At 41.4% G+C, this 26,519-nt stretch overlaps 1 protein-coding gene across 1 annotated transcript in view; it reads right to left on the bottom strand.

Moving 5' to 3' along the window:
• The window catches only part of LOC117210071 (agrin-like), a 264,190-nt gene that overhangs the window by 223,508 nt on the left and 14,163 nt on the right, over positions 1–26,519 (bottom strand). The window contains exon 2 of the mRNA XM_033452692.1: positions 24,609–24,644. Coding sequence (XP_033308583.1) covers positions 24,609–24,644 — 36 coding nt within the window. The remainder of the gene's footprint in view (positions 1–24,608; positions 24,645–26,519) is intronic.

Below are 26,519 nucleotides of genomic sequence, written 5' to 3'. Positions count from 1 at the left end.
CCTCTTCGCGCCACGGGAACGCGCCGGAATTGTGCGCGATTAGTTTCCACGATAAGGGTGGGATAAGGGGAGGGACATTACCGATGTTCTTGATAACGTAAGCAGTTGCTATTGCGAATTTTATTAGACACAAGGCGAGTGTAATTAAATTTTAATCAAGCTTTCGAAATGATATAAATACTTGGGAAAAGTAACTGTGTTGATTAAGAATGTAACTGTGGTGTTCAAGATATTGTATTATTTTTCTAACTTCTTTGCAATCATCCTATCACACCATACGTATGTATATCGTAATTTCGATTTATTCGTCCGTTTAGCAAATGAATCGATATATCAATTATTTAAAATTATTTAGTCGAGTAGGTAGCACATTCGCACCGTTACAAAGTCACTCGAACCTTTCTACGCTTTCAGGCTCTTAGCTACTCGATTCACAAGCTAGCACTTTCCACTAATGCCTAGAATATCCCCTTATTCCTAATGCTTTTTCCCTGTACCTTGTTATACCTCGTAACTTCAAACCGAAAGGCGTTTATGAAGCGATTATACAGCCAACTAAATTCACCTTGCAAAAACAACAAATTAAAAAAAAGGAAATAACAAGTTGGTCGCAACTGCTGTTAGAAATAATCTAATGCTTTGTCCACCCTTGACTAAAAATAAACATCTTTGAAAAATCGTTCGAAACACGGCAAGCATATTTCTCTGGATAAATCTGAAATCTCGGAGTGCCTCGACGGTACAATAATATTTCGCCGGAAAGAATGAACGAAATAATCGAGCAATCGCGAACAGAAGCGAGTGGAAATCTATCAAGAAGCAGAAAGGAAGTTATTATTTTTAATATCGGAAGTCGAAACGACGGATGAGACAGGAGAACGGTGAGGATTCGTCGTAAAATGATATTACTGGAAAAGAAACGAGCCGGATCGTTTCGCATTAGGGCGAAATTAATTTCAGAAAAAGAAAACAGCTGGTATTGATTCATTTGAATATCCTAGCGGACGGCCGAGCACAGACCCAGTGTAGAGGTTGGGCTTCGATATCTGCCGGATATTGATAATACCCTTTCAGACGAATAATTTTATTTCTGTCTGGCAGAATATATTAGTTCTTTCGGGGTTGTGCGGTTCCGCAACTTATTAGGTGAAGTAAAAAGTTCTGAGCGCTTTTTCGCTTTATTTCGACGATGAAATTAACATAGTCAAGATTATTCGATTTAGATTAAATATGCGCCGTTTTGTTCGATTACTTTTGTCCATTTTGAAGGCAATTTCATAATTCCGCGGTTGAAGAAGTCCTCGTCCCTATTGGTAAAAAACTTGACCAGCTCATTTTCACAAGCCTCTCTTGAGGCCAGTTTTGTACCATCAAGAAAATTTTGCAAAAACTTAAAAAGGTGATAATCGCTTGGTGCCAGGTCTGGACTGTACGGCGGATGCGATAGAACCTCCCAGCCAAGCTCTCGGAGCTTCTGACGCGTCGTTAAAGATGTGTGCGGCCTGGCGTTGTCTTGATGGAACACAACACCTTTCCTATTGGCCAATTCTGGCCGCTTCTGGTCGATCGCCTGCTTCAGTCTGGTCAGTTGTTGACAATAGAGGTCCGAATTAAGTGTTTGCCCCGATGGGAGCAGCTCATAATGGATGATTCCCTTCCAATCCCACCAAACACACAATAAAACCTTCTTGGCCGTTAATCCACGCTTGGCGATCGTTTGGGCCGGCCCACCGCGATTGGACCACGATCTTTTTCGGCTGTTGTTCTCGTATGTGACCCATTTTTCATCGCCAGTCACCATCCGCTTCAAAAATGGGTCGATTTCGTTACGTCTCAACAAAGAATCGCAGGCATCAATTCGGTCCAAAAGGTTCTTTTGCGTCAATTCATGTGGCACCCATACGTCGAGCTTCTTCTTGAGACCAGCCTTATGCAAATGGTTCCAAACGGTTTTCTGGCTAATCTTCAGTTCCTGGGCAATGGAATAAGTGCTCACATGCCGGTCCGACTCGACGATTTCCATGATTTTATCCACATTTTCGACGATTGGCCTACCAGAGCGTGCCTCATCTTCGACGTCCATATTACCAGAACGGAATCGTTGGAACCACCGCTTTGCTGTTGCATTCGATACTGTACTGGGTCCATAAACAGCACAAATTTTTTTGGCCGCCTGCTCCGCCTTTTCACCTTGGTCGTAGTGGTACTGAAGAATGTATCGAATTTTCTCTTTTTTTATCTCCATTTTCGAACGCTGTAACACACAACTGGCTTCACCGAACACAAAACTGACAAAGAACCTTTTTGATGCGTAATATCACCTTGAAATCGGTGTATACTATGACTCGATGCGATGTGCACATCGTGAGATATGGCTCACTAAAGACATCTAGCGAAAAACGCTCAGAACTTTTTACTTAACCTAATATAAGCCCTCTCGTGTTTGAGCTACCCATTCTGGTTTCTCCTTTCAAACACGCCCGACCGCGCTCTTATCGTAAAGAAAGTTTTACGAGGCATGCACTGTAAAAATGTTTTGTATTAAATTTTATGCACACACGTGTCTTCTACGCAAACATATTGCTCCCTGCTGCCACAGTTCCACCTCTTCCTCTACCATTTTTTCTTTGTTCATCCACTCCCTGTCTTAGGAAGATCGTCAATACCATGGTAAACTCACGATACGAAGTTAGTTTCGCTTGCCGTCGTCCCACACCGAAGCTACCGCTACAAAATTGAGCCGGGCGATCGATCTTATTGAATAATTCCGACTTCATCCTGTGGGAAACTTATCTGCCGCTGATGGCAAGTAACCATACCTATAAATTATTCCTCCTGTGTTAATTATTAATGTAGATAATTTTCGTTGTTTGCATAGAACACATCTGTTAATAATCGAGAAGTAGTTTGATGGTAATAATACCCCTGGCACATAAACGGACGAAAAATATAAATTCGTATGAAAAGCGCGATTCAACGAACGTGAAGTGCCAATTTAAATTTTAAATTAATTAAAATTAATGAGTAACGAAGTAAAAAAAGAACAAATCAAATTTCAATGCGATTTCATAATTAATAATCACAAATAATAAACCTGTTAATAAACTTCGTTAATAAATAATACTACGAAACTATAAAAAATTCTACGTTATAAAGTCACAAATATATAAAATTCATAGTTTCTTTCTTGTTAAATCAAATATTAACCGATTAGTCCGTTGTATATCTTCGCTGTAAAATGCAGCAAAATTTTTGGAATTTGCCAGCTTGGACGCTACGATCGGCTCACTCGATCGATGAAAATGAGAATTTATCATTCGTAGCAATAACGGTTTCGCACAATCCGTTTCGATTTCAACTAACCGGTCCCGGATTCGAGACGGCAATTTATGTCGATGTACTTTTATCAGCTGCTCGATCTAGCGGGCCCAAAAGGATTAATGCTCCAGATACGAGGAAGCTCGATTGCAATCGGTGAAAGCAGCGTAGCTGGGAGGTTTTCAGAGTCGTTAATGTCTCGACGATATCATATACTTGCGCAAAGTATGCTATCGCAAAGCGGCGTGTATAATGAACACAGAATGATCCTGTTGGCAGCGTTAATTACTCCTTACGCGCTAGTTAACAGTTAAAGGTGGGAAAGGAATCAAAGGGACTGGGAAGAGGGTACAAAGGGTTTCCCAAGAGCGAAACGCAAACGTACGAGAGCTGAACCGTGCAATACGATTTTCGGTGGTACGTTCTCGTTGCTTTCCATATTCGTACGAAACTGTATAATAAGGTCATCTTGAAAATTTAAACAGACAGATTGGAATCATAATATAAATAGGAAAAATCTAAAATATTTGCTTTTTTCCTTTCTTCTTCTATCTTTACTTGCCTCGTTTTTTTGCGCTGGCGTGTAAAACGAACAGTAGCAGCGCCGTGATGAAAAATTCCGTTTTCGAGCTCGAAAATAGCGCTGTCGGTTAATCCGTGTCAAGACTCGCGGATTGTCAATTTTAATGGCATGCGAGAGATGCTGGCACAGGGCTAGCAATTTTCAGAATTCCATTTGAGTTTGTAAATTTTCGCTCACGCCTCGTCTAGAACGAGATTTTCAGCAAAAAATTATCTCTTTCAGCTGAATAAAACGGATTAATAAAGTACAGCGAATATAATGAAAATGAAAGATTGCCGAAGATCACGGGATGTCAGCTAGACGGGTGACTGCCGACGAATTAAAAGGAGCGTGGAGGAAACTCGATATCGATTTTGGCTCTATTCGGTTATTTTACATCGTGAACAATATCTGAAATCGAAGTCTAAAAGACAAAAAGGAAATATGATCTGACCCGAACTCACGGACGATATATTAATTGATTGGAATTGTGGTCGAAGTACAGCAATATGGATGGTAGAAGCAGGTCAAATAATTAATGAAAGAAAACCAGCATTTACTAAATTGAAACACCCGGACCAAATTCATTGTAAACACTCTGATTTGTAACCGGCCTGATTACTCCACAGAACCAATAATTAATAATAACTGTATTTTCGAAATTACTTTCGATTAACCATCCGATCTCATAAAATAAAAGTACTGACACAACGATATCGGTCAATGTGCGACGACAAAATTTCAAGAAATCAAATAAAACGTCACTCCCTTGATCGGTAAAGCGATAAAATTGACGAAACTGTAATTATTAACTATTAAAGGTAAAGTGCCAGTGAAAATTGGATGAAACCTTTCGACGCGATCCAACCAAGCAGATATCGAACAATTTTGAACACGATGTTCATCCGATGGTTTCATTCGATGTCGCGACGTTTACGCGCCGAAATATAATCGAGATTTTTTCCTCACCACCGGTTGGGAAATTTTTCCTCGGGAAAACGCGATTTCCCTTTCAAATGACCGCGCCAGTTCTACGCCGACTGCCGACTCGCGTATTATTTGGCCACGTGAATGGATGAAAATTGCCAAAAATAGCCGGAAACGGATGTACAGGCGTGGCACTGCCCGACGAACATCGTGGAGGAATAGAGAAAAAGGAAGAGAGGCAGAGAATGAACGGACAGGCGAGCGCAATAATTCCATTATGGCATTTTCGAAGGCATTGCCATCGCAAATTATAGCAGCCATTCAATGCTAGAATGTGTATGCTACGACACTGCGTTCTTTCCAACGTGCCTACGATATCGACTAATTGTCCTGCATCGCGCTCTACTAAATGCCTATACCATCCAGCCACGTTAAAGATGAATCGTTCTGATCAAGGTTTACTTCTAGATCTAATACTTTTCGCTCGAGCTCTCATCCGGTTATAGCAATTTTTATTTTAAAATCAATAGCGTATGAAACCTTGTTCAAGAAAATTTAATTTCGCTAATACCAACCAAGTTATATTTATTTTTCAATCGACGTCATCTCGAATATATGTCTTCTTCGGGGATTAGGAAGACACAAATAATTACTAGATCCTGGAACTTCTCACGCAGAGACACACGCACAACAATTTTCAACAATTTCTGTTATACGGTATATTTCTTTGCGTATATTCACGTAGCGGTATTGAACGCTTTTTTTTTTAATTTTTATTTAGATTCATAACACGTCGACGCGTCATATTAATTATTCGTTGAAGATTCGATGGCAGAAATATTTCAACGGAATGTCTATTTCGTAGGAAACGCCGCTGCGTTCCAATAAGCGAATATTAATTTCGAAAAAGAAGAGGGTGGACGAGGAGACTACCTCAAACGGAACGCAGTCGCAGGAAACGAGCAAGTTGAGGAATAAATCGTGTCCGTTTGGGAGGTCGTGTGTTCGCGTATAATGATACCTGATCTACGTTGGTACTCGACAGACCGACCGGGACGAGGTGAAAACTTTTTAAATAATTACAGGGAACCGCGTCTCAGGGTTGGACCGGAAGAGGTTGCGGGGCTAGGGGTTACAATTGAGTCGGCTAGTACGGTGGTGGCGTCGCCACCATCTCCACTCCTTTACCAACCTCCTCCGACTCCTCCTCCACGAGGCCATGAACTCTCCACACTCTAGGCTGCGGGCATTAATGGGAAAAGTTTGCTTTTATCTTTTAAACGCCCGGCAACACTACTAATTTCTAACTTCAAGCGTTACTTGTACCTACTCCGACGATTTCGAGTAGGTAGACCAATGGGGGCAAAGCGGCAGAATCTACTACCTCGTAATGTCGCGTTCACTATTTCCCTGGCAGATAGAGAATCGTCGTAATTTGTTTTCTCCTCGAGAGATATAAAGAAGGTGGGAAGAAGATATCCGTGTGGGCGCCATGTCCCTTCTAATTGTCGTTTTCTCTTTTGAACTCATTCTCTTCGGAACGGCTCTATCTAACTAGAATCGGACCTACTCGTTATTAAGCTTCGCGACAGGGATTGGATTCGTAGGTGTGACTTCCTGGGTGTTCCAGAGATTGTCCGCTTGCGCGAGCAAGTTGCTTTGTAATGGCTTGGTTTATTCAATTTCAAAGAAGGAAATGTTGAAGATTTTGATTAAAACGCCGCGGTTGATCGCTCGCGATTAACTACGCCGCTTGATGATTTTAATCAGAAAGATTGTACGCTATAGGAAAGCAAAATTTATTACACCCATTCCTTGTATTATGGCACGAAAGTTTTGAAATGCAATATTAGAGTTAAATATCAATTATTATAAAAGCGAAGGTTGTTAATTAACTTGTCTACATGGCAATAGGTTAAGATTTATTCTTAGAATACCCGCAGGCTCGTTCTGTCACGACTGATATATTACAAAGATAAAAGAAAAAAATCTGATCATGCGATTTTTTCGCCTGAATGCAAATTTCCTCTTTTCCTTTAGTTAAGAATCCTTTAATTAAATTTGCATAGTACCGGTTCCCAATAATACACAACACATAATCGAGATAAATATGTATCGCGTTATTCATTATACAACACCGCAGAGTCAACGAAGATAAATATACCGTTTATGCATTTATGCGAAATTTAAAGACTATATACAGTGTTTCCAATTTTTCGGAATGAACTGTACGAAAATAAAATTTTGATACCAACAATCAAACAACAAATTATCATCGAGCAGGATCGCGACGATCGCCGACAATTACTCAGACCAATAGAGAAATCCGGGTCATCTGGAGACTCCTTCGTCCTCGATTCGCTCACTCGCATAAGCGGCGCGTGAAAGTTAACGAGTGGCGGCCACATGGCTTGATTTATAATCGTCATCTTCCAGGACGATCTTGACGATAACAAGGGAAGCCGAGGCTCGACGTTAAGTCCTTAAGTCTGAGCCTGGCCGGCTTAAAAGTGTCACGGTTCGTTGCCCCGTTAGGATTCCCATCCTAGCGCCTGCAGGAAAGGAGGAAGAAATGAAACGATCGAAGAAGACGGCCACGATTTCCGTGAGACGCTATTAAGCTGATTTCACGTCGCATTTAAAATAAGCCGTGAGAACTGCCACGAAGGAGCAACGCCACTCGCGGCAATTACGCGAAGATCGTTGCCCGCTATACGGCCGGGCTGCGCGTTAATTAATCCTCCCTTATAAGACAGCTTGGAAAGGGGAAAAGACGGACAGATGGGTCGAAGAGAGTGAGAGAGAGAAGAAAAGGGGACAGAAGAGAAGAGATGGTTAGGACACGAGGGTGAGAGAAAAGAGGCGAGAAAATGTAAGGGATGATCCGTTGGAGACAAGCACGGATTTCCTCGCGATTATTGGTCTCTTTACGAATGATTAATTAACACGAATTGCCACAGGCAGAGAGACATCGTATCGTCCCTTCCGCGGCAGTCACCCTCCTTGCGGAGATGTATATTGGACGTAGCCTAAAGAAAGATCGCAGACGAGGAATTAAAAATGAAATGAAAATAGAATTATTGGTGAGAAGGGTTTGTCAGACGGTGGATATTACTCAGAGATGAGTTTGGGTTGAAGAGGTGGATGAACGACTTCGTGAAATGGGCAGCGAGGAAATTTGTCCTTAATTGCGCTTTATCGATGGATCATCCGTAATTAGTGAATCAAATTTGCTTTAGCCGATGTACCGGGCATTATTTAAATACACAAGGAGTTTTTAAAAACGTTGCTACATGCGTAAGTCTCCTAAAATTTTTGAAGGAAGAAGAAACATAAAATTATATTTGCCCTCTGTCATAGCGTGTATGCGTGTACTTATTTGTATATTTACTTCATAAGTAAGTGGATATTAAAACGTCTACTTATTTTGGAATGTATTCGATACAAACGTTCAAAGGACCTCCGCTGCTACGTTGGCATAGTTGTTAAAGCAAGTAGAACGTGATTACTCGCTCGAGCAAACCGTTTTGTGTCAAAACTCCTGTTTAATTGTCACGACCATTAAGTTCCGGAAGACACTTCCAGACTAATCTGTCTTACGACTCGTACGAACGGATGCCGGAATTTAATGAAAGACGCTTAACTCCATGCCAGGGAGTGGAGCACAAGCAGGTCGTAAAAGTTGCAACGGGCCGAAGAAAGTAGGCGAATGTGGTCGTGTTGAAAAGAAGGTGTACTCGTTCCCCGGTGCAACGCGAAAAACTCTCGAAATTCGTTCGAACTTTTCTGATCCGAGGTAACGAGGCATCCTTCGTTAGTGCAGCAATTACATAGCCCGAGTGGCATTGCCTCGCGAGAAATGAAGTCGACAAAGAAGATTGTGGAAAACTAGGATGGTATTGTCCCTTTGTTTCCTAATTTTTCAAAAACGTTCTCTCCTAACGAGAGTTTACTTTAATTGCGTTCGCAAAAGTTGCGTCGTTCGTAAACGTCGAATGAGTTTTTCAGTTTATGACACAGCTGTGACGACTCGCGTCACTTTTGACAGGATCCTTCTGAGGGAAGATCGAATGAGAAAAGAAAGGAAGAGATCGGTTAACCGTATAGTTACGAAAGATACCGGCGCGACGATAAATCCGTGTCCGAGGAGAACCACGATGCAATTTCGCTGATACGTATCTTTGCCATAATACAGCGGTATAAAGTGTAATTAGGCTGCTCCCTGGTTCGTCCTACAACATTGTTAATCCGAGTGGAAGGCGGCACGATTGGTCGGCCGTTTCGTGTCGCGGTGAGTCGCCGGATAAAGCTGTCCAGAAGTAGTTTAAGCCGACCCCGGACGTAACAACATCTGGACCTATTAAGGCCGAGATAGAGGCCGTTACGGGGTAACAAGCTCTCGCACCCTGGCCTGGTTGCTTACCTCACTCTCAGCTTGTAACGATAATCGGTGATGCCGGTTGGCTGAATTAATATCCGATTTATATACGTGCTTTTTGCCTGCTGTTACAGTTTTTGGTGTCGTTACATTATTGCTACCAAAGGCATTCTATCTATCGTTTATGATTCATATAATTCAAGTTTTCAAGATAGTTTTATCGCGTGACCTTTCATACTCTCCATTCACTCTTACGTGTAACTCGCGTTTTTCGACGTGTTCTCGCGGCAGCACGTAAATCCAAGGAAGAAGAAGGGTGACTCGTGGGACTGGCGACTCGTAGGATCAGGCTTAATGTGTATTAACATACGTAAGACTAGGACGGTCCTTATTATAAAGTCTAATATGGAAAGCGAAGCGGCGCGTGCCGCGACTCGTGAAACCGACTTACGCCACGGGGCTCGTGCCGCTTCGAAATTATTCCTCGAACTCGACTCGAAGGAAATATGCCGCCTCGAGACGTTCTCCCCGCTATGCTAAGCAGAAGACCGCCATTCAAGGCCTTGTTCTCTGGTAAACAGGCCCGGCGAACCTCTGTACGGCCTCCATTATTGCAAACGTTCCCGGAATTCCGTTCAAGGTAATTCTCGACTGTCGCGAAAGTAACCGTGATTCTGAATTCAATATCGTCGCGCGATGAATTTCATTACGGCATACCTGCACCGTCTCATCGCGTCCCTCTTTCTCTTTTTCTCTCTCTCTCTCTTTCTCGTTCGCAACCAAAATAAAGCAGCCTTCCTTCCTGCAGTTTCATTTCACCACCATAAAGTCGCGGAGGCGAAACCACGTCTTCGTATCCTCTTTAAAAGATCCAGCTGGTACACGCAATATACACGGGCACAGGAGCCGACAAACACAGCGCGGTTGAGTACACAACGACCGAACGAAACAAGTGCCTTTGCCCTTCCGCGTCGCTACCAGAGAACAGTTCATCACTGAACGAGTATACAGACTTGATTTAAGCTGCACGCTTCGCTCACATGGAAAAACGATACTTTCCAGCAGCATCATAACGCTTCGCGAAAATTCGATAGGATACGAAGGGATGTTCCTGTGCTCTTGCTATTTGACTCGCAATTCGAATGGTTTCAATTAATTTCCTCGTACCAGGGAGCTCGTCAAGATTCAACGTGAAGAGATCTCCTCGACTCGACTGAAAATCTGCTAAGCCGTGGCAACTGCACCGAGAGAATTGTCCGCTACGGTGGCTAACACAGTCGCGCGGTAGCTGGCGTATAAATCTTGGCGCGTTCGTATTCGAATTGTAGTTTTCGGTCTGGCTTGGTAAGTAGGATCGAGGGGGATGAATTCGTGGCTAGAACGAGGAACAAGGAACAGAGAAATAGAACGGTCGTTTACCAGGGGATGGAGTTAAACTCTGCAAAAAACGAAGATTAACCTTTTGTCTACGGTCCGGCACGGTGTTCCTTTGTCCGAGTTGAGCACTCTGTCGCGACACCCTGTTTCTGTCTCTGCTATAGTCTACCGTCCTCCGTCCTATGGAAGCGTATTCGTGGCAGACTAGCCAGTACTCGTTCCCCTTGGTCCTTTCGATTCTAGCTTCCTCCCCCTGACAACCCTTTTGCATACCTCTGCATCGCTACCGTTATCCGCTTTCGCGAGAGCAGGTTCGTGTCCAGCCACTGGTCGGAGCGCTTGCAACCCTCCGCGCTTTCGTTCTATCCGCCTTCTCGGTTAGAAAGTTAAATCCTAGGGTTCTGTAAAAGCCGCCTTCCCTTTACCTCGCTGACACTGGCCCTTTCCTCTAGCTTTTCCCTACACGCAGATTGCGCTCAGAGACACGTGCAAAGCCTTGAAATATTCTGAACGATCCACCGTGAAACATGCCCGGCATCTACTGACTCGGCCGCGGTCTACGCCAACCCTTTTCATACTCTTTAGCAATCTCCTTGCTCGTTCATCCTCTCCTTCTGTCGCTACCATGCGCTTTTTTACCACGAACACGGTTTTTACCACGACCTGCAAATGAACTTTTCTACAGGTAATTTCGATCGCTCGACCGCTTTTTTCGCTGGTCGACTAACAAGTATCGCGTAGTCGTCCAGGCTTTGCTTACAATTAGTCGATCTTTGAAGATTGATTAATGAGTAGGATGAAAGCCATCAAGACCACGAATTTGTACGGTAAAGATTGTAACGCGGAATATATGGACGGTCTGGTCGTTAGGTTAATGTGTCAGTTCTGGCTTTTCACGTCTTTTTACGGTGCATTAGCGGTAAGCGTATTACAAACATTCCGATGCGTATTAATTATAGAAGTTTTGCGTTTGTTAATTTTGTCAGTATAAATATGGAACATGGAATATCAGTTACTGTATAATAGATTAATTGTAATTATTATTATAATATAAATTAATAATAATACAGCAATTAACAAATACATTAATAATATAATAATTAACAAAGCTCTTGTCCCTTTTTATGGAGGATTAAGTATGACGATAATAGTTTAAAAATATAATTGAAAAAAATTATTTAAATAGTATAGTTCCATTCGGTGATTGGCAATTATTGAAATCGTATTATCTAATGAACGAAGCTCGTGTATCACCAACAAAATCACGGTGTAACAATATATTACCAACGACCACAAAAAAGCAGCGTCGGTATTTCTTTTCTAATGTCAATTCGATACTCGGGTCGCCACTAAAGGCCGAACACGACCACCATCGCATCGACAAGTCCGTGGAGAGTCGAGAAATATTGGAAAGCTTCCTTTGCAGGCGTTCAACGAGCTTGGCCAACGTCGGTTGCAATTCTCTATTAATCATGCCGCGGTAAATGCTAGAGGTCGTAACTAGTTTCGCCGCGGGCCGGCTCTGAATTTCTACCCGCTATCGACTTTATAGAATTGCGTTCGCCTTTTAATGCTTTCCAAGAGGCAGCGTGATAACGTCCCGTTCACTCTGAATCGTAGCTTGCGCTGAATTATGCGATTATCGGTCGTTACGACCGATATACTCTCCTACATGCTCTTCTTTCTTTCTCCCTCTCTCTCTCTTTCTCTATCTATTTATCTATTTATCTATCTATTTCTTTCTCGTTCAGACAGATACACTCTAATCGTGTTAAGGATACGCGAGAAAATAGGAGGGAAAAAGATATAGGAAAAAGGGAAAAATTGAAGATTTCGAGCATATCGAGGCAAACAAAAACAAGGAAATTTAAAAGGCTGGAAAAAGACAAAAAATAAACGGCCCGCATTTGTGAAATACTAGCCAGAAAACCGAACGGTCTTCATAAATCCTGCGCGTAAATCAGTCTTTATGGAGTTCTCCCCTGGGTGGAAGCTATTTGGAGCATGTATGTATGTATATGTGGCAGCGTGGCTGCACACGGACGCAGTCATCGCGACGGTGGGACTGGTGAACGCGCTTCACACCTGTGCGCGACCCTCGTCGCGGCGCGTCTTCTACGCCCGAAATGGCGTCATCCTCCTAGAAACACGACGTCGTTTAAAGCCCTGAGTTAATCGAGGGAACCGGTAATGTCGTTAGAAGTTAACGTAACGATCTCCACGATACTCCTATTCTCTTTTTCCTTTCTCTTTCTCTAGCTCTTTTTCTCGACTCTAACAGTTGTTCAGAATTCTAATGCGCAATGGTGCAAGTGTTTCTCGAAACAATCTCGGGTTTACTTTCCTTGGAATTTGTATACGAAACACACAATCGGAGATTCAAGATTCCCTGGATTCTGAATTTTTTCAGTTTCGTAGCATCGCGAATATTTGTGCACGAAACGCGTTCGACGATTCTTGTATTTATTAACATTATACACGGGTATTGTAATTAACTTTTATACACAAGGTAATTCACGTGATGAACGATTTTGTTTAAAAAAAATAGGGACACTCTGGCGAAGGTATGACGCTATCCAACACGCTTAATCGCGATTGTATATCATTTTGGACGATAAATGTTTCTCTCAACGGTGAATCTCGAAAAGCGGAGATATCGGTCACGGATATCGCGGCGTGATTTATCATCGATTAAACCGACGTAATGCGCCATTGTTACTGAAACGCGCAGTCAGATAGGTACGTATATGAGGCTATACCAGGATGAGTGAGAGATCCTGGTATTGAGTAGCAATCAGCCGTGCAACTAGAACTCGGTATAGGCGCGCCAAAATGAGCTATAATACGTGTATTATCATTCCAATCGAGAATTCGATTGTCGCTTCTCTACCGACAACCCAAGGTCCATGTGACGTTCCATAATTCTTGACGATACCTAAAATGTCATTGAACAAACTTAATACAACCTTGAGATAACTTCGAACGAGCTATGAACTATCCTTCTATATTAAGTAACACATAAATGTTCATAAGAATCTCTTTGATCGTGATTCTGTCAATTTTCTAATTTTCTACTTCACACTTCTACTGCTAATTAGTAATTAAAATTTCAAACCACTTTAGTAAATTCCTCGCTTCATAGTACGTACATTTTATTTCAACTTTCATTTATTTTTCTAGCAAGAACCTACGTGGATCTTAACTCGAACTACATCCTATCGGATCTAACGTTCCATAGTAATTCCTCTTGCTCCTTTTTTATTCATCACGAATCTGTCAAGCACTAAGATCACTCTACCTCGTTCTACCATCTTCTATACATAGACGTTTCCTCAAAAGAGAGGCCCTTCCTCTGATCCGGTTTTAAAAGTCGTCGAGATTTATTCTCCCCGATCGTAAGAAACGGGCGGATCAACGTGATAGGAAGACGAAAAGAGTACCAAACCCTTTCGAAATTGCGAATACTTACTGGTCCGAGCATCAGTATAGCATCTGCTCACAAGCACGGGGCCAAAAACGATTCACGGTCTTGCAAGCTCACGTCAGTCTGCGTGCGGTACGTGCAGAGGAACGATGTAGGGGAATCGAGTCCGTAAATCTCAGTTGGTCGTCCCTGGAGAACCATGTCTCAGTCACAGCCCGCGATTGCGCGAGTTAAAGGGTTTCGGTTAGGACACGTACCTGTACACGTAAGCTTCTGTTCATGCGAAATTCTCACGCTGAGACGTCTGCAGTTCGAGTGTCCTTAACGTGACTTTGATTTGACTGGAGACCGTAAAGTGGCTATGAACAATGCAGATTATTCGCCACCTTTCTAGAGAATTCCCAACAGGATTAAAAAACGTGCGTTTATTTGCTTTTGATGAAATTCATTGTTCTATTTAGAGAAAGAAGACGTTTTCGTTCTGTTCGTCACATAAATGAAAGCTCATTTGCAAGTACAACACACGCATCTGGTGACAATGATGATTAAGAAAACTAATGTACCGTTTGAAAGTTTGAATCCTTCTGCAAGTTTAGTTTAATATATTCGGAGGAGAGGCTGTTGAAGTTTGCAAAGTCCGTACGCATATTTTTAGACATCTAGCCAGGTCTTGAACAATCTGTGAATACTCTTAGAAATCTTCAAATTCTAATCTGTCTTTCGTCAAGTTCTTTGACTTACGCGTTTCTTTCTGTACATTAAGAAACACTTCTTCGAGCATTTACATATCGCCCTTTGACATCGCGTTCGATTTATCAATTCCGTCAGCGAAGTTTTGTGAATGACAAAAAGAACGATCGTTCGACTACGACCTACACGTGGAAAAAGTTTCGAATTTTTATACAAGCACATATATATATGTACGTGATCGTGTATTCTACCGAGAAATAAACTCGATGAGAGAAACGACGCTGCTTGATACGACGATACAAACCGCGGATACAAACAAACGGAACCGATCCGACCATGGCGGCGTTTCATTGTACTTTTGAATAACCGGTGTCTGATCTTCCCGATAAACAAGACCGAAGTATTAAAAGATCGACAAATGGTAGTAGCATCGAGAACTAATAGAATATACGCGTCGAGTATCATTGGCGCGTCGCATCGTTTAAACCGGTCAATATTTAAACGCGTCGTAAAATATCGTCGCGTGCGCGCTCGTGAACATCCAGCCGTGTTTGATACATTTTAGTTATCATTTCGTATGCGCGTGCTTTATTCTTTTCATGGTACACAGTTTCCACGGTATTCTTTTCCAATCGGTTGAAACAAAATCTATCTTTTCGTGGCTCGTAACAAAAAAGGAATGGGATAGAAATAGGAGGATGGAGAATGAATAGAAGGTAAAAATAATAAAAACGGAATTCGGAGAAGCCAGACTGAGGGGTTGAATCTCGATAAACGACAGGCTACGAGAGCTGACGCAGTTGATTAATTCATACCGCCTATTTTCAGTGACTGCCTGTTTCGTGGATACAGACGCTTTAGTCTCTATTTTTTGCTCCTTACCGACCAGCATGCTGCCATTTTTGCGCCGCTTGATATCGAATCCATTGGTCGAGGATACGGGGGCATCGATTATCGTGTCTCCACCCGAAAGGGATCGCTTCTTGCGTGGCCATCTACGCCAATGTAACCCAGAAACCATGTTAACGTTATCGAAATTAATTCCATCCTTTTCCTTCGTTTCTTTCCTATTTAGAAAACTACGACCGAAGACTTTACTGTTGCGCGCAATGTTCGAAATAATTTAAATAATTCGACGGCTGAAATTATTACGAAAAGGAACTGTAGGATTCTTATCGTTTCATGAGGGATTTTTGATATTGGAAAACAGATAATACAAGTAATCCGGTTTATAGCGTGAATAATCGTACCATTCGTTGAATATGTTAAAAACAAAATTCTTTCGCAGAGTTCGCTTTAAATTCTATCTCAGTTTTGAATTCAATTTTCAGGATAATCAGGACTCGGTTTGTAATTAATGTGAGTCGATATCTATTAAGTTAGTAACGGGCAGAAGGTTTTGAAGACGTGGACTAAATTATCAAACGACTGTCGAAAACTTTGAATCACGTTGAAATTAGCGTCACGATTAATTGAAAGCACGAAATAAAACCGACCACTGTTTTCCGTAGTCTTTGTCTAATATCGAATTCTCGTTTACAGATAAATTAATAATAATAATGCGTTGCATCGAATACAACCGATTAATGAATTGTTTATACTTGCCTTAATAGACAGTAAAATGCTTTATTAATTAATCTCTCAGTTGATAATTATTACCACAGTGTTATACATTTGAAAGCGAAATATTTTCATACGCACGTTGTATATATATTTTCGATAAAAGGGATTTTTATACATACCGATTACTAATCAAAGATGCGATAAAGTTGCGCGTTTAAAAATTGCAAAGCCATGGAAACGGAACATAACTATCTGAGTGAATTCAGTTTCCAACGGATCATTGCGGAAATAAAATATTTTCGTTTATACAGCTTTTTCAAAGAAACGTCTGCTTTTTTGGCACTATATAAATGATTCAGCCGAATATATGTATACCAAATATTATATTATTATATAAAATATAATCGTTACGTCATATAATATTAACTTAGATCACAGGATATGTTATTAAACATATTGTAATACATAGTATGAAACGTATTATAACGTACTACGAACAATTTACGAAAATAATATCTCTCTCTCTTTTTCATTTCATGCGATAGTGAGAAAAATATTTTCATTTATTTCTGTTCAATATTTCGCCACCGTATCGCTATATTCCAAGTTCTCACGGAGAAAACTTTTTTCGCAGTCGCAATTAACTTTTCGTCCCTGCGCGACCAATATTAACGAGACGAATAGAAAGAAAAAAGAAGAACCGTGGTTTCGGCTCAAAGAACATGATAAGTGAGCCGACTAAACAAGCGCAGCGTTTGCTTTTCATTATAACTTGTATGAGATTAACGCTCGGTCCGTTTATTTACAGCAAACGGGTTTAAATAATACGTAAATTGCCCGCCGCTGCTGTTAATATGACAGACTAATTTTAATCCTATCCCCTGCCCCCCTCCCCATATCCCGCCATGCCCACGTGTGTGCCCGCCCTCCCTCCTTCCGCCCTTGGTCGAGCATCGACTTTTCCCTCATAATGCAACCGGTGCCGCTGACCGGTTTGTAAAATATAATAAAGTGTTATCGCTCGTTGTTATGCCGCGCATTACGCGGTTACCGTGCACGTTGGATACATTGAATGTATACAGGACTGTCGACTAACAGCCAGATATTTCAACGACTCAATTTATTGTCGCAAATTAATCCTTCCGCCGGGCGCGATCGATATTACGAAGAAAAAAAGAAGAGCGATCCTGTGAAATTAATGCGACAGGCGAAGCAACTGTTTGTGTTATTGGCACAAACAGAGTAGGATTTTATCTCGTAATAGCCGTGAAAATCGACGGAGAAGATAATCGGTCGATCAGGCAGGTGAATTATCGAAATTATCGGATTCCGAAATTACTGTTTTCCAACTTGCATATCATATGATGTTATTATCCGTGAAATACAAATCGGACGTGCAAAGGTACATAATCCTGCGTAATAAGCTACAATATTCACCGTATCGTACCGAGGAACAGTTGCAGACTTGCTAATCGTAACTTTAAGTCTCGTTATATCTTATGTATATCGTATATTAAATATCAGAAAGTATATTAGAATAAGTGGTAACACGATGAAGTATTACTTTGTTTCATGAAAATTCCAATTCTATAGAGAACGTCTCTTTCCATTAAAGTTTTCCGCGAAACACCAAACATCATTCACATTGAATCCGACTCTCGTTTAGAAACAGGATTCCAAGTGTAATCACGCGTCGCGGAAGGGAAACCCAGCAGCGTGGCCAAAACATTGAAACGCGGGAATACAGTTGCTATCGTAACAAAATAATCGTCCTCCCCCCCCCCGGTCACGCTGAGATGGCGCGCGAGAAACTGGACTGGCTTCGTGGAAACTCAAAGGAAGAAGCACGGTTTCCCGCGTTCTCTCGGTGCGCCCCTTTGAGGCTCCGTCACCTTTTGTCGGCGCGCATCTCCACGGAAGGAAGTGGACAGAAACGAAAGCCGAAACGGTATAAGTAAGAGTCGAGAAGAACGATGACGATGCGACTACGGCGGTCGGTTAGGGGGAAGAAAAGGGAAACGCTAAACGCGAAGAGTAGAGGACGAGGTCGAAACTAGACACGGTGAAAAAGGAATATAGGGGAAAGGTAAAGGAGAAAAAAAAGAAGGTTACCGCGTGCAAGAGAGTTTCTTCTTCGGGTTTGGCTTCGTCCCACAGAAAGCAATTTCTTAACGTAACCTTATCTGCGAGTATAGCTTGCACGCCACGTACAGCTCTGTGCAAAGACGCGTATGTGCCGAGCACACAAAGCGGCGCCGACCGACTCGCAACTCACGTGACGAAACAAGAAATATCCTAACCACGGATCCGAGGAATAGTAAGAATACCGACTTTCACGAGCTTTCCCTTGATGCACTCTCTCCCTTTCTTTCTTTCCCTTTCTCTCGCGCGAATTCATGCAGCAGCCATCGTTCTTTTTCTCGTCCCCGGCCGATTTCGCGGAGAATTTCACTCGTTGTCACACTGTTTACTTTTTCGTAGCACCCTTTTTCGTGCCGATGCTAACGGACGTTCCTCCTACACCGTGGGACACTATCAAAGTATGCGAACGATCGTCAAACAAAATTTCACGTTCCGAAATTTATGACGTCCTTGATATGGTGCGAAATTTCGTCGGCACAAAAATCCTGATACTCGATTTTTCCCTTTGTCGCAACGGCAATCGAGAGACTTCGGTAAAATCTCGTGGCGAGATATTAGCGAGCAGCTCGATAATGTTGGCCGGTGTAACGTGATTCCAAGAAGAGCCAGAAAAACCCGTAAAAAGCGAGCACTGTGCACCCTCTCGCATTTATATCACGTGAACCGACAATTCTTCCCTTTCTAACCCTTTCTTTCTTTCCTTCTCCCTCCATCTGCCTTTGTGGTTCTCTCTGACTCCTCCTTTCTCTCTCTTTCTCTCACCCCATCCACCGTTGGTGCCACGGTTTTTTCTACATGTAATTTATCGGCTGGACTCTTTTTTTTCGCCCAACCGCTGCGTTCCTTTACCCCTTTTCTCTGTCTCTTTCATTCCCGTGCCTTACTCGCATTCGCACCAGCAACGCCGCGACGGGGCGTATAAGCGGTTGGGGGGGAAACGGAGGGCGCAGCGATTTATAGTAACTGCACCCGCTCTCGTAGAATATTTTTGGCGGAATTTCTACTCTACTTTTTTCATCCAGTGATCTCTATGGAGCCGCGGATCTTTTCCCCTCGTATTCAGGAAAACCCTTTTTCGACCCAACGATAAAGCATAAATGGAAGTTTCCCCTCCTCCTCTTCATTTGGAATAACCACATACAGATATGCATATGCGTGTTATACGCGCGGGAAAAATTTACGTTTTGGAAGGTTACTAATTATCGAGCTGGGTGAATGAAAAGATCGCGGTGAATAGAGCAAAATTCGAACATTATGCATTTCTGAGATAATAACGTGTATATTAATGCGACCGGACTGAATTTTACAAGAATTACTTCGAAGTATGTGCTTTTGCACAAACATGGTTTCGTCGTAATTAATTTGTTTGAGGTAAAATCAGGGAGTTGATTATTTTAAGCTGTTATCCAAGAAAATATTCGGAATTTAAAGTTCTACGGAAGTTAAACATCCTGTTCGCGTTACATAAACGGGAATAAGGCTCGCGCTGCTTATAATTCACGAAACGCAAAGTTCCCTTCTTTTAAATTAATAATGATTAACGATACGAAATCGCTTGACACAGGCTTCGCCTTACCAAGCACACCGCCGTTAAACATTTAACAACCGATAGTCGTGCAACTTCAAATTGCCCACCCTTCGAGCCACGTACTTTACATGAAGCCTCTATTCGGCCTTTGACCCCCTCGTAAACTTTATCAAGCCAAAATACGCAGGCTATATACCGTCTCAAACTATCTTTAAAGATGCATCGTCGTTAACAAACCTTTACGTGCTCGCTCGTATTTAAGGCCTATCAAGGTACCATAAATTCAGGTTGAAATAATTCAAAGCCATTATCGTTGAAAAAAGATCATTCTTCTGGTCTGCGAGAAGAATTATAATTGTCACGTGTATTATCCTCTTTAAACATCTACCGGCGATTCTAATCTTCATCGACATGAAATATATCTTTATATGGTGTACATGAAACGCAACATTCTGATAAAAACGCGTTCAAAGGAAAACATACATGCTGTTAGCACGATTTAAAGTTTAATCGCGAAACAATAATCCATGCGAACATACGAACGTCGACGTTACACGAGAACGCACGCGAAAGATACGACGTAGATGCGACCAGTTCGACTGACAGTAATGTGGCTGATGCGTATCGTATCGCGATACACTTGCTAGGGATAACAAAATAGCATATCAGTGCTGATATAGGGCGCATCTCGTTTACGTAGATTGCTCTTCGAAAGCAACGATACGCAAAACAATTCGGAGAAACTATTTTTTGAAACGGTGTGGGTGTTCGAGCCTCGAAGGCTGCAATATGTGAAATGCTTCGCAATTAATGTATACGATATATTGGATGTCGTAAAATATACAGAGAACAGTTAAAATTGTGCAAATGAACAGAAATTATGTAACAGGCGCGGCGAAATATACGAGAGAATGTAATGTTAATTTATATGACAGGAGAAATATACGAGGTGCCGATGTGTAAGTAATTTTACTAAAAAGTAGCTGGGGAGCAGCAAAGTTTAAAAGTCGTGCTCAAAATTTTATGTATCGTGTAAAACTCATGCAAACGTCGTTTATAATGATGAAAAAGCTCTCTGAACGATAAGCTTCTTAAAAAAAAAAAAAAAAATAGAGGGAAAGTTTTTCAAGTTTCGAAAAAATGTCTGATAAAACTGAGTATGCTTGAAATGCTTTAATTAAGTTAAGTGGTTCATGTTTCAAACATTTTTCAATATAACGCGCACGTCGAAAGGTACGGCAATCTCAAACGTTTGCGGATGTCTGGCTACGTACTGTCCGCTACTACTTCCTCGATTGCGCTATTTTCGCTAGTAGATTACGTTGAACGACAGACACTAAGCTCTACTAAACTCGAGTAGAAGAAAATACGTACAGACATAAGCTATGCAAAAAGATTTAATCCAACTTGCTTAAGGAATAAAACATGCAAGTTAAAATCTCAGTTCGACGAATTTGATCAACTCCGGTTCTTTACCTCGGCATGAGAACAAAAATTGCCCAACTCCATAAAAACTTTGAAAGTACACACTACTTTGCCACCGATCCAATCGGAAGCTCTTAACCCCTATACCTTCTATTCAGCACACTTTTCTCGTGGTTCTAAGAATTCTTTTGTTCAATTAAATTTCGAGAGCCGATACCGTGAATACATTTGCGAATAGCTGCTCCTAACTGAGTTAGAGCGAAACGGTCTCTATATAATGCTACGTGTGCCGTGAATACAGTCGGCAGAATATTGTTTCAAGAGAGATGAAGGCAAAAGCGAAAAAGGGCGTCTCGTTAGCATGGTGTATTATTTATTGGAATTATGCGGAATTCCTTATCCTTTTGCGGAACGGAAGCGAAACTACGAGCTAGATGAGACCCGATAAAAATTATTTGCTGGAAAGCCATTCGTAAATGGAATAAATTTCGCGGCGGCGCGCCGAGTGCCTCTATCTAAGAGTACGAAATACAGAGATATTCGTGGCTTTTCTTGGCAACGCGAATGCGCTCGAAAACGCGTGCTTCTCAGAACGTTCGAACGATTCTGTGCAAACACTACAGACGATGCTTGGCAAACGTTAAGCCGATTCACGAAAACGCGTGAAGGAGCATTCACACGATGGTTACTAAAATTTTATATTTAAATAATACACTTGATAGGATTTCGAGAATTAAATCTTGAGCGACGAGTAATGTACTTGTCGAGTTTTATTCTTTCGTGCATATCGTGCCACCTGCAAATTCAGACGTATTACCGCAAATAATTGGCCATTAATCGTGAAATGTTTATGTTCCAATTAATAGCATAGAGAACTCAAATTCTCATGAGATATAATTTTCATTTACTCAAATATTTAATGTTCAACGCTTGGACAAAGAAAATGCAAGATAATTTTGTATTTCGAAATTTCGTGGCCCGTACAATTGGTAAAAGATAGTTCTGTTATTAAAGAGATAAAAGACGCATTAAAATTCACGCGTGTAACGTAGAAACGATGCAAAATTTCTGTCGAACGATGATTTATAAAACATTAAGTCGAATAAAGTTGTACCATTATGTTTTCACGTTTGAAGTATTAAATATCGTGTCCTTTGTCTGTACTTCTATTCGCTTTCTCCTCGCATCTGTTCTGGCCACTAATCAGACTGTGCGAGCGCATGAATTTGACAGACCGTCGCGTCGAATCGCGGGGAATCGGGACCGTTTCCAATTATTCCGCCGCGTACACGACCCTTCAAGGCTGATTTACGCGGAATTCAAAACTAATTGGCCGGGCGCATCGTTGTCATCGAAACATCTAATGTTGCCCGAAGTAACATGGACCAAAGTATCCCGAATATTCCCAATTTCCGCCTAACCATATTCAATATCCGAATGTTGAAACTTCGGATATCCGCAGTGCGCATTGCCGAAACGATCGTATCGATGAACTATTCAAATAATGGTATAACTGTACCTAACGTCCGCCTCGTCCTTTACACGACCAACTTCCCTAATAATTGATAATCGACATTCCCTGCGCTACAAATTTCACGCGATCCGCCCCGCTGCTCTCCAAACGCGTTAAAGTAATTTCTACCCTTGTTAAGGCGATCAGATGTAACGATGTTTCAACGCAGTCGGTTGCTCGTTCGTACTTACGCCGAATTCCCAGAATTATGCACCGTCACGCAAAGAAAAGACGAATTAAATGATTAATGAACCGAGATCGAGCTTAAAGATTAATTATCGTTCGATGAATCGATTTAAACGTAATTGCCAATTATCGAAAGATACACGTACTTACTTGTTTCGAGAGAAATTTCGACAAATTCCTTTTATAATTATCGCAGGATGTTTTTCAAGATTGCTTATTATAAGAGAACTTCCCTACTCACGATGATAAAGAACATTTTATACGACAGGATTTTAAGCTATTAGTAATTCTTAAATGTAACGGAAATAATAAAAGTAACGCAAAATTAATGCAAACATATCGGTAATACATTTGTCCTTTAATGATATGTTTCTCATAATTGGAATTTCCTTCAGAAATTTTGCCAACATTTTCTTTTTCAATTTCGCTAGACGTTCTATTGAAGCTAATGCAAGAGTTGCGATTCATTGAAACAATGACCCGACCATATCCATGCACGATACTTTGTCGAAGTACCAACATCTGCCACGCACATACATAGATGATCGTGTTACAATGACCACGAAATGCAAACATTACCAACGAAAATCCTGAACAAAATACGCCAATAGTATGGCGTGCAAATAGGTACCGTGCAACAATGGCGGAAATGCGTGAGATGGTTGAAAAAGTGCCCTCGCATAATGCGTTTGACAGTATGATTTGTATCGGTGTTTTATAGAAGTACGTAGCTTTTCAACAAAAGATAATGATCGGAACATGTTTCGAATAACAACAATAAATGCAGCCTGGTTGCGTAAAAAGCCCGCGATCGAACAATTGTCAGCAATCTTGATTTAGGAAGAAATATTCATGCACCGTTTGGAATCTAGACGCAGCTAAATTCTATTCTACTGCAATGGGAAAAATCACTCCACCCATAAATCAAGATAAATAAAAAGGGAAAAAGAGAGATAAACGCCTGAATGTAAACGCACTTTACAGCAATCCACGCAACGACGCAATAATTTCGCAATCCTCTAACTCGTAATTCCAACTATTAATGTCTGACCATTGCATAGCTGGACTACTGAAAAATTGCCAGTTTCACGATAGCGGACGAGGGTGTGCAAAATAATCACGATCACGTCGAGAGAAATAACTTTCAAGAACGACCGTTCATTGTACAAGGCAAGATTGTCAGCGTGGCTACGATAGCGTGATCGTTCGAATCGAAACGGTGTGATTTCGAAATTCGCTAGCTGGCTGCGATCCCGGTATAATTGAGTCGTGAGTCGGCTGAAAAGACGCGAACCCTCGTGTCCAACAATCTACGAGATAACTCGCTTTTAAATATCGCGTGCTTGCTAGTTTACATCGGCTGGCAACCCATTATAACGCGATTGTGCTACGTCGTTTGCTGTCTTTTTCCATTTTTCTCTGGGTATCGAGTGCTTTCGATGTCTGACTATATTTGCCGTGTTTCATTGTTGCTGGTAATTTTCCAAAGTATGAAAGACGTCTGTTTTAAGCAATTTATGCGAGCCTAGAAACACTATCAAATGCAAAATTAGTTTTATTCTATTTAATACTCACCCTCGATAATGGGACGCTGCGGCTTGTAAGACATGTCTGTAAAAAGAAAGGGATTAATTATTAGTAAAATTAGTCACGATACGTATCGTGTTAGCTAGGCTAAGAATTTTTAATGGCACAAGCATACTGAAACGTGTCTCGATTATACTCGTTCTCTCTAGTGTGATACTTATCTTATCTCGTCTGATATTTGCAAGAAAAGGATAATCGGTAAAATAATTAACGTAGGAGATTATCTAACGAAGGCACGCTGTTTTCGAGGAACTCAAGAATCTTCGATAAGTTCGAAGTTAGAAACTAACAACGGTTTCAAGTTGCCTCCATTTCAACGAAATTCATACTTAGGGATTTGATGAAAATTACTGTACCGTAATTTCATCATTTCTCTTGCTTATTTAAAGTTGTTACGTACGTACGGTATAAAATGTGAACGTTATTATCAACACGGAAGCGAAAGATGTTCATAAGATATCGATTAACCAAGAAGCACACTTTTCACCACCGTACCGTAAGATCAGACCAAAAATTACCTAATTCCATTTAGTAAGTTGAAATTAGCTCCGAAATCAAATAAAACCTTAACACTCTTGCGAACCCTTCAAGTTCAACATTCATCGTCAAAGAAGATCGTATATGAACACAACTCTCTTAATTGCGTGCGTAACGAAATCACGTGTTGACAAAATCAAAGTGTCTTCCCCGGGCTGTGCCCAATCCGTAGCCTGCTGGCAAACTTTCGTCGACTTTGTCGCGGCCTCAGACAACCGTAATTAACGTTTCAGGGCGCGGATCAGCCTGATCCAGGGTTTCCCGAACAACGAAATTCAAGGAAGGAAGGAAGATGCACGGATCGAGGGCAAGGCAGATAGACGGGGCAATTTCGAGGAGCAAATAACAGGGAAATTCAGGATGGCCGAGTCGCGCAACATTTCCCCCTCAGCTTGCTCCGCAAGCTTCACCCTTCGCGAAACTTTTAATTATCCTTTCGTGGCCCGGTCCTTTAATGAAGATCCTTCGCGTCCGCCACACAACCACGTATGACGTTCCAAATAATTACAAGTTTCCTGCATGAACTCGAGACTTACAGCGTCCGGAGGATAGGGATTTGCCGTATGTCGGGGAGTCAGGAGAGTATAAGGCACGTGTGAGTTTAGAAAAGCACGAAAAAGATTAAAATTATTGGAGAATCTATTACTTGAGAATTGTTGATTCGTTGAAATCTGTCGATAGCGATATTATAATTGAAAGTTTGCTTAAACAAATTCTTTAATTAATATGAGAAACCCAGTATTTTTCTATCCAATAACGGCAGACGAACGTTTCGTAATTTAATATCGACAATTTCAGCCGTCCGATGAACTGTTTCCAGAGAATTGAAAAAATAAAAAATCCACGTCAAATGTATGTTTCAAGTAGGCAAGGGGCGTGTTTATATGGATTGGACTGAAACATTGATACGAATTACAACTAACGTTACTCAAGGCAACGCGATAATTCTTGCAATTAAACATACGTTATGACCACAGGATTTTTTAAGCGAGGATGGTTTTTGTTATACCACGTGCACGCGTGCTCGCACGCCCACGTACACAGTTTCGTTATAATATATTAACGCAGAAATATCGCTCGTTCGTCATCCAGTAATTTATCACGCATATGCATTGGTACGATCTACACTGGTACGCTTGAACATCGGGAAAAAATGGTTTTCGAGAGTCGAACAAATGTATTTTAAATCTGTGGCGTTCCACGTATGACTAAACAACGAAGGAGAGAGGTGAAAATGCTTCACAACACTAGAAAAACAGAGTAGTGTAAAAATCAATGAAAGGGAAATATCGTTTTAAATTCAATGGAATAGTTTCGTCCCTCTTCTTTTCCCCGCGTTTTCCCTCTCTTTCTCATTTCTTT

This window comes from Bombus bifarius, unplaced genomic scaffold (genome assembly GCF_011952205.1).
Source record: "Bombus bifarius isolate JDL3187 unplaced genomic scaffold, Bbif_JDL3187 scf7180000008199, whole genome shotgun sequence".
Lineage (NCBI taxonomy): Eukaryota > Metazoa > Arthropoda > Insecta > Hymenoptera > Apidae > Bombus > Bombus bifarius.
The sequence above is the reverse complement of the archived record's forward strand: the minus strand, read 5'-3'. Positions and strand labels throughout refer to the sequence as shown.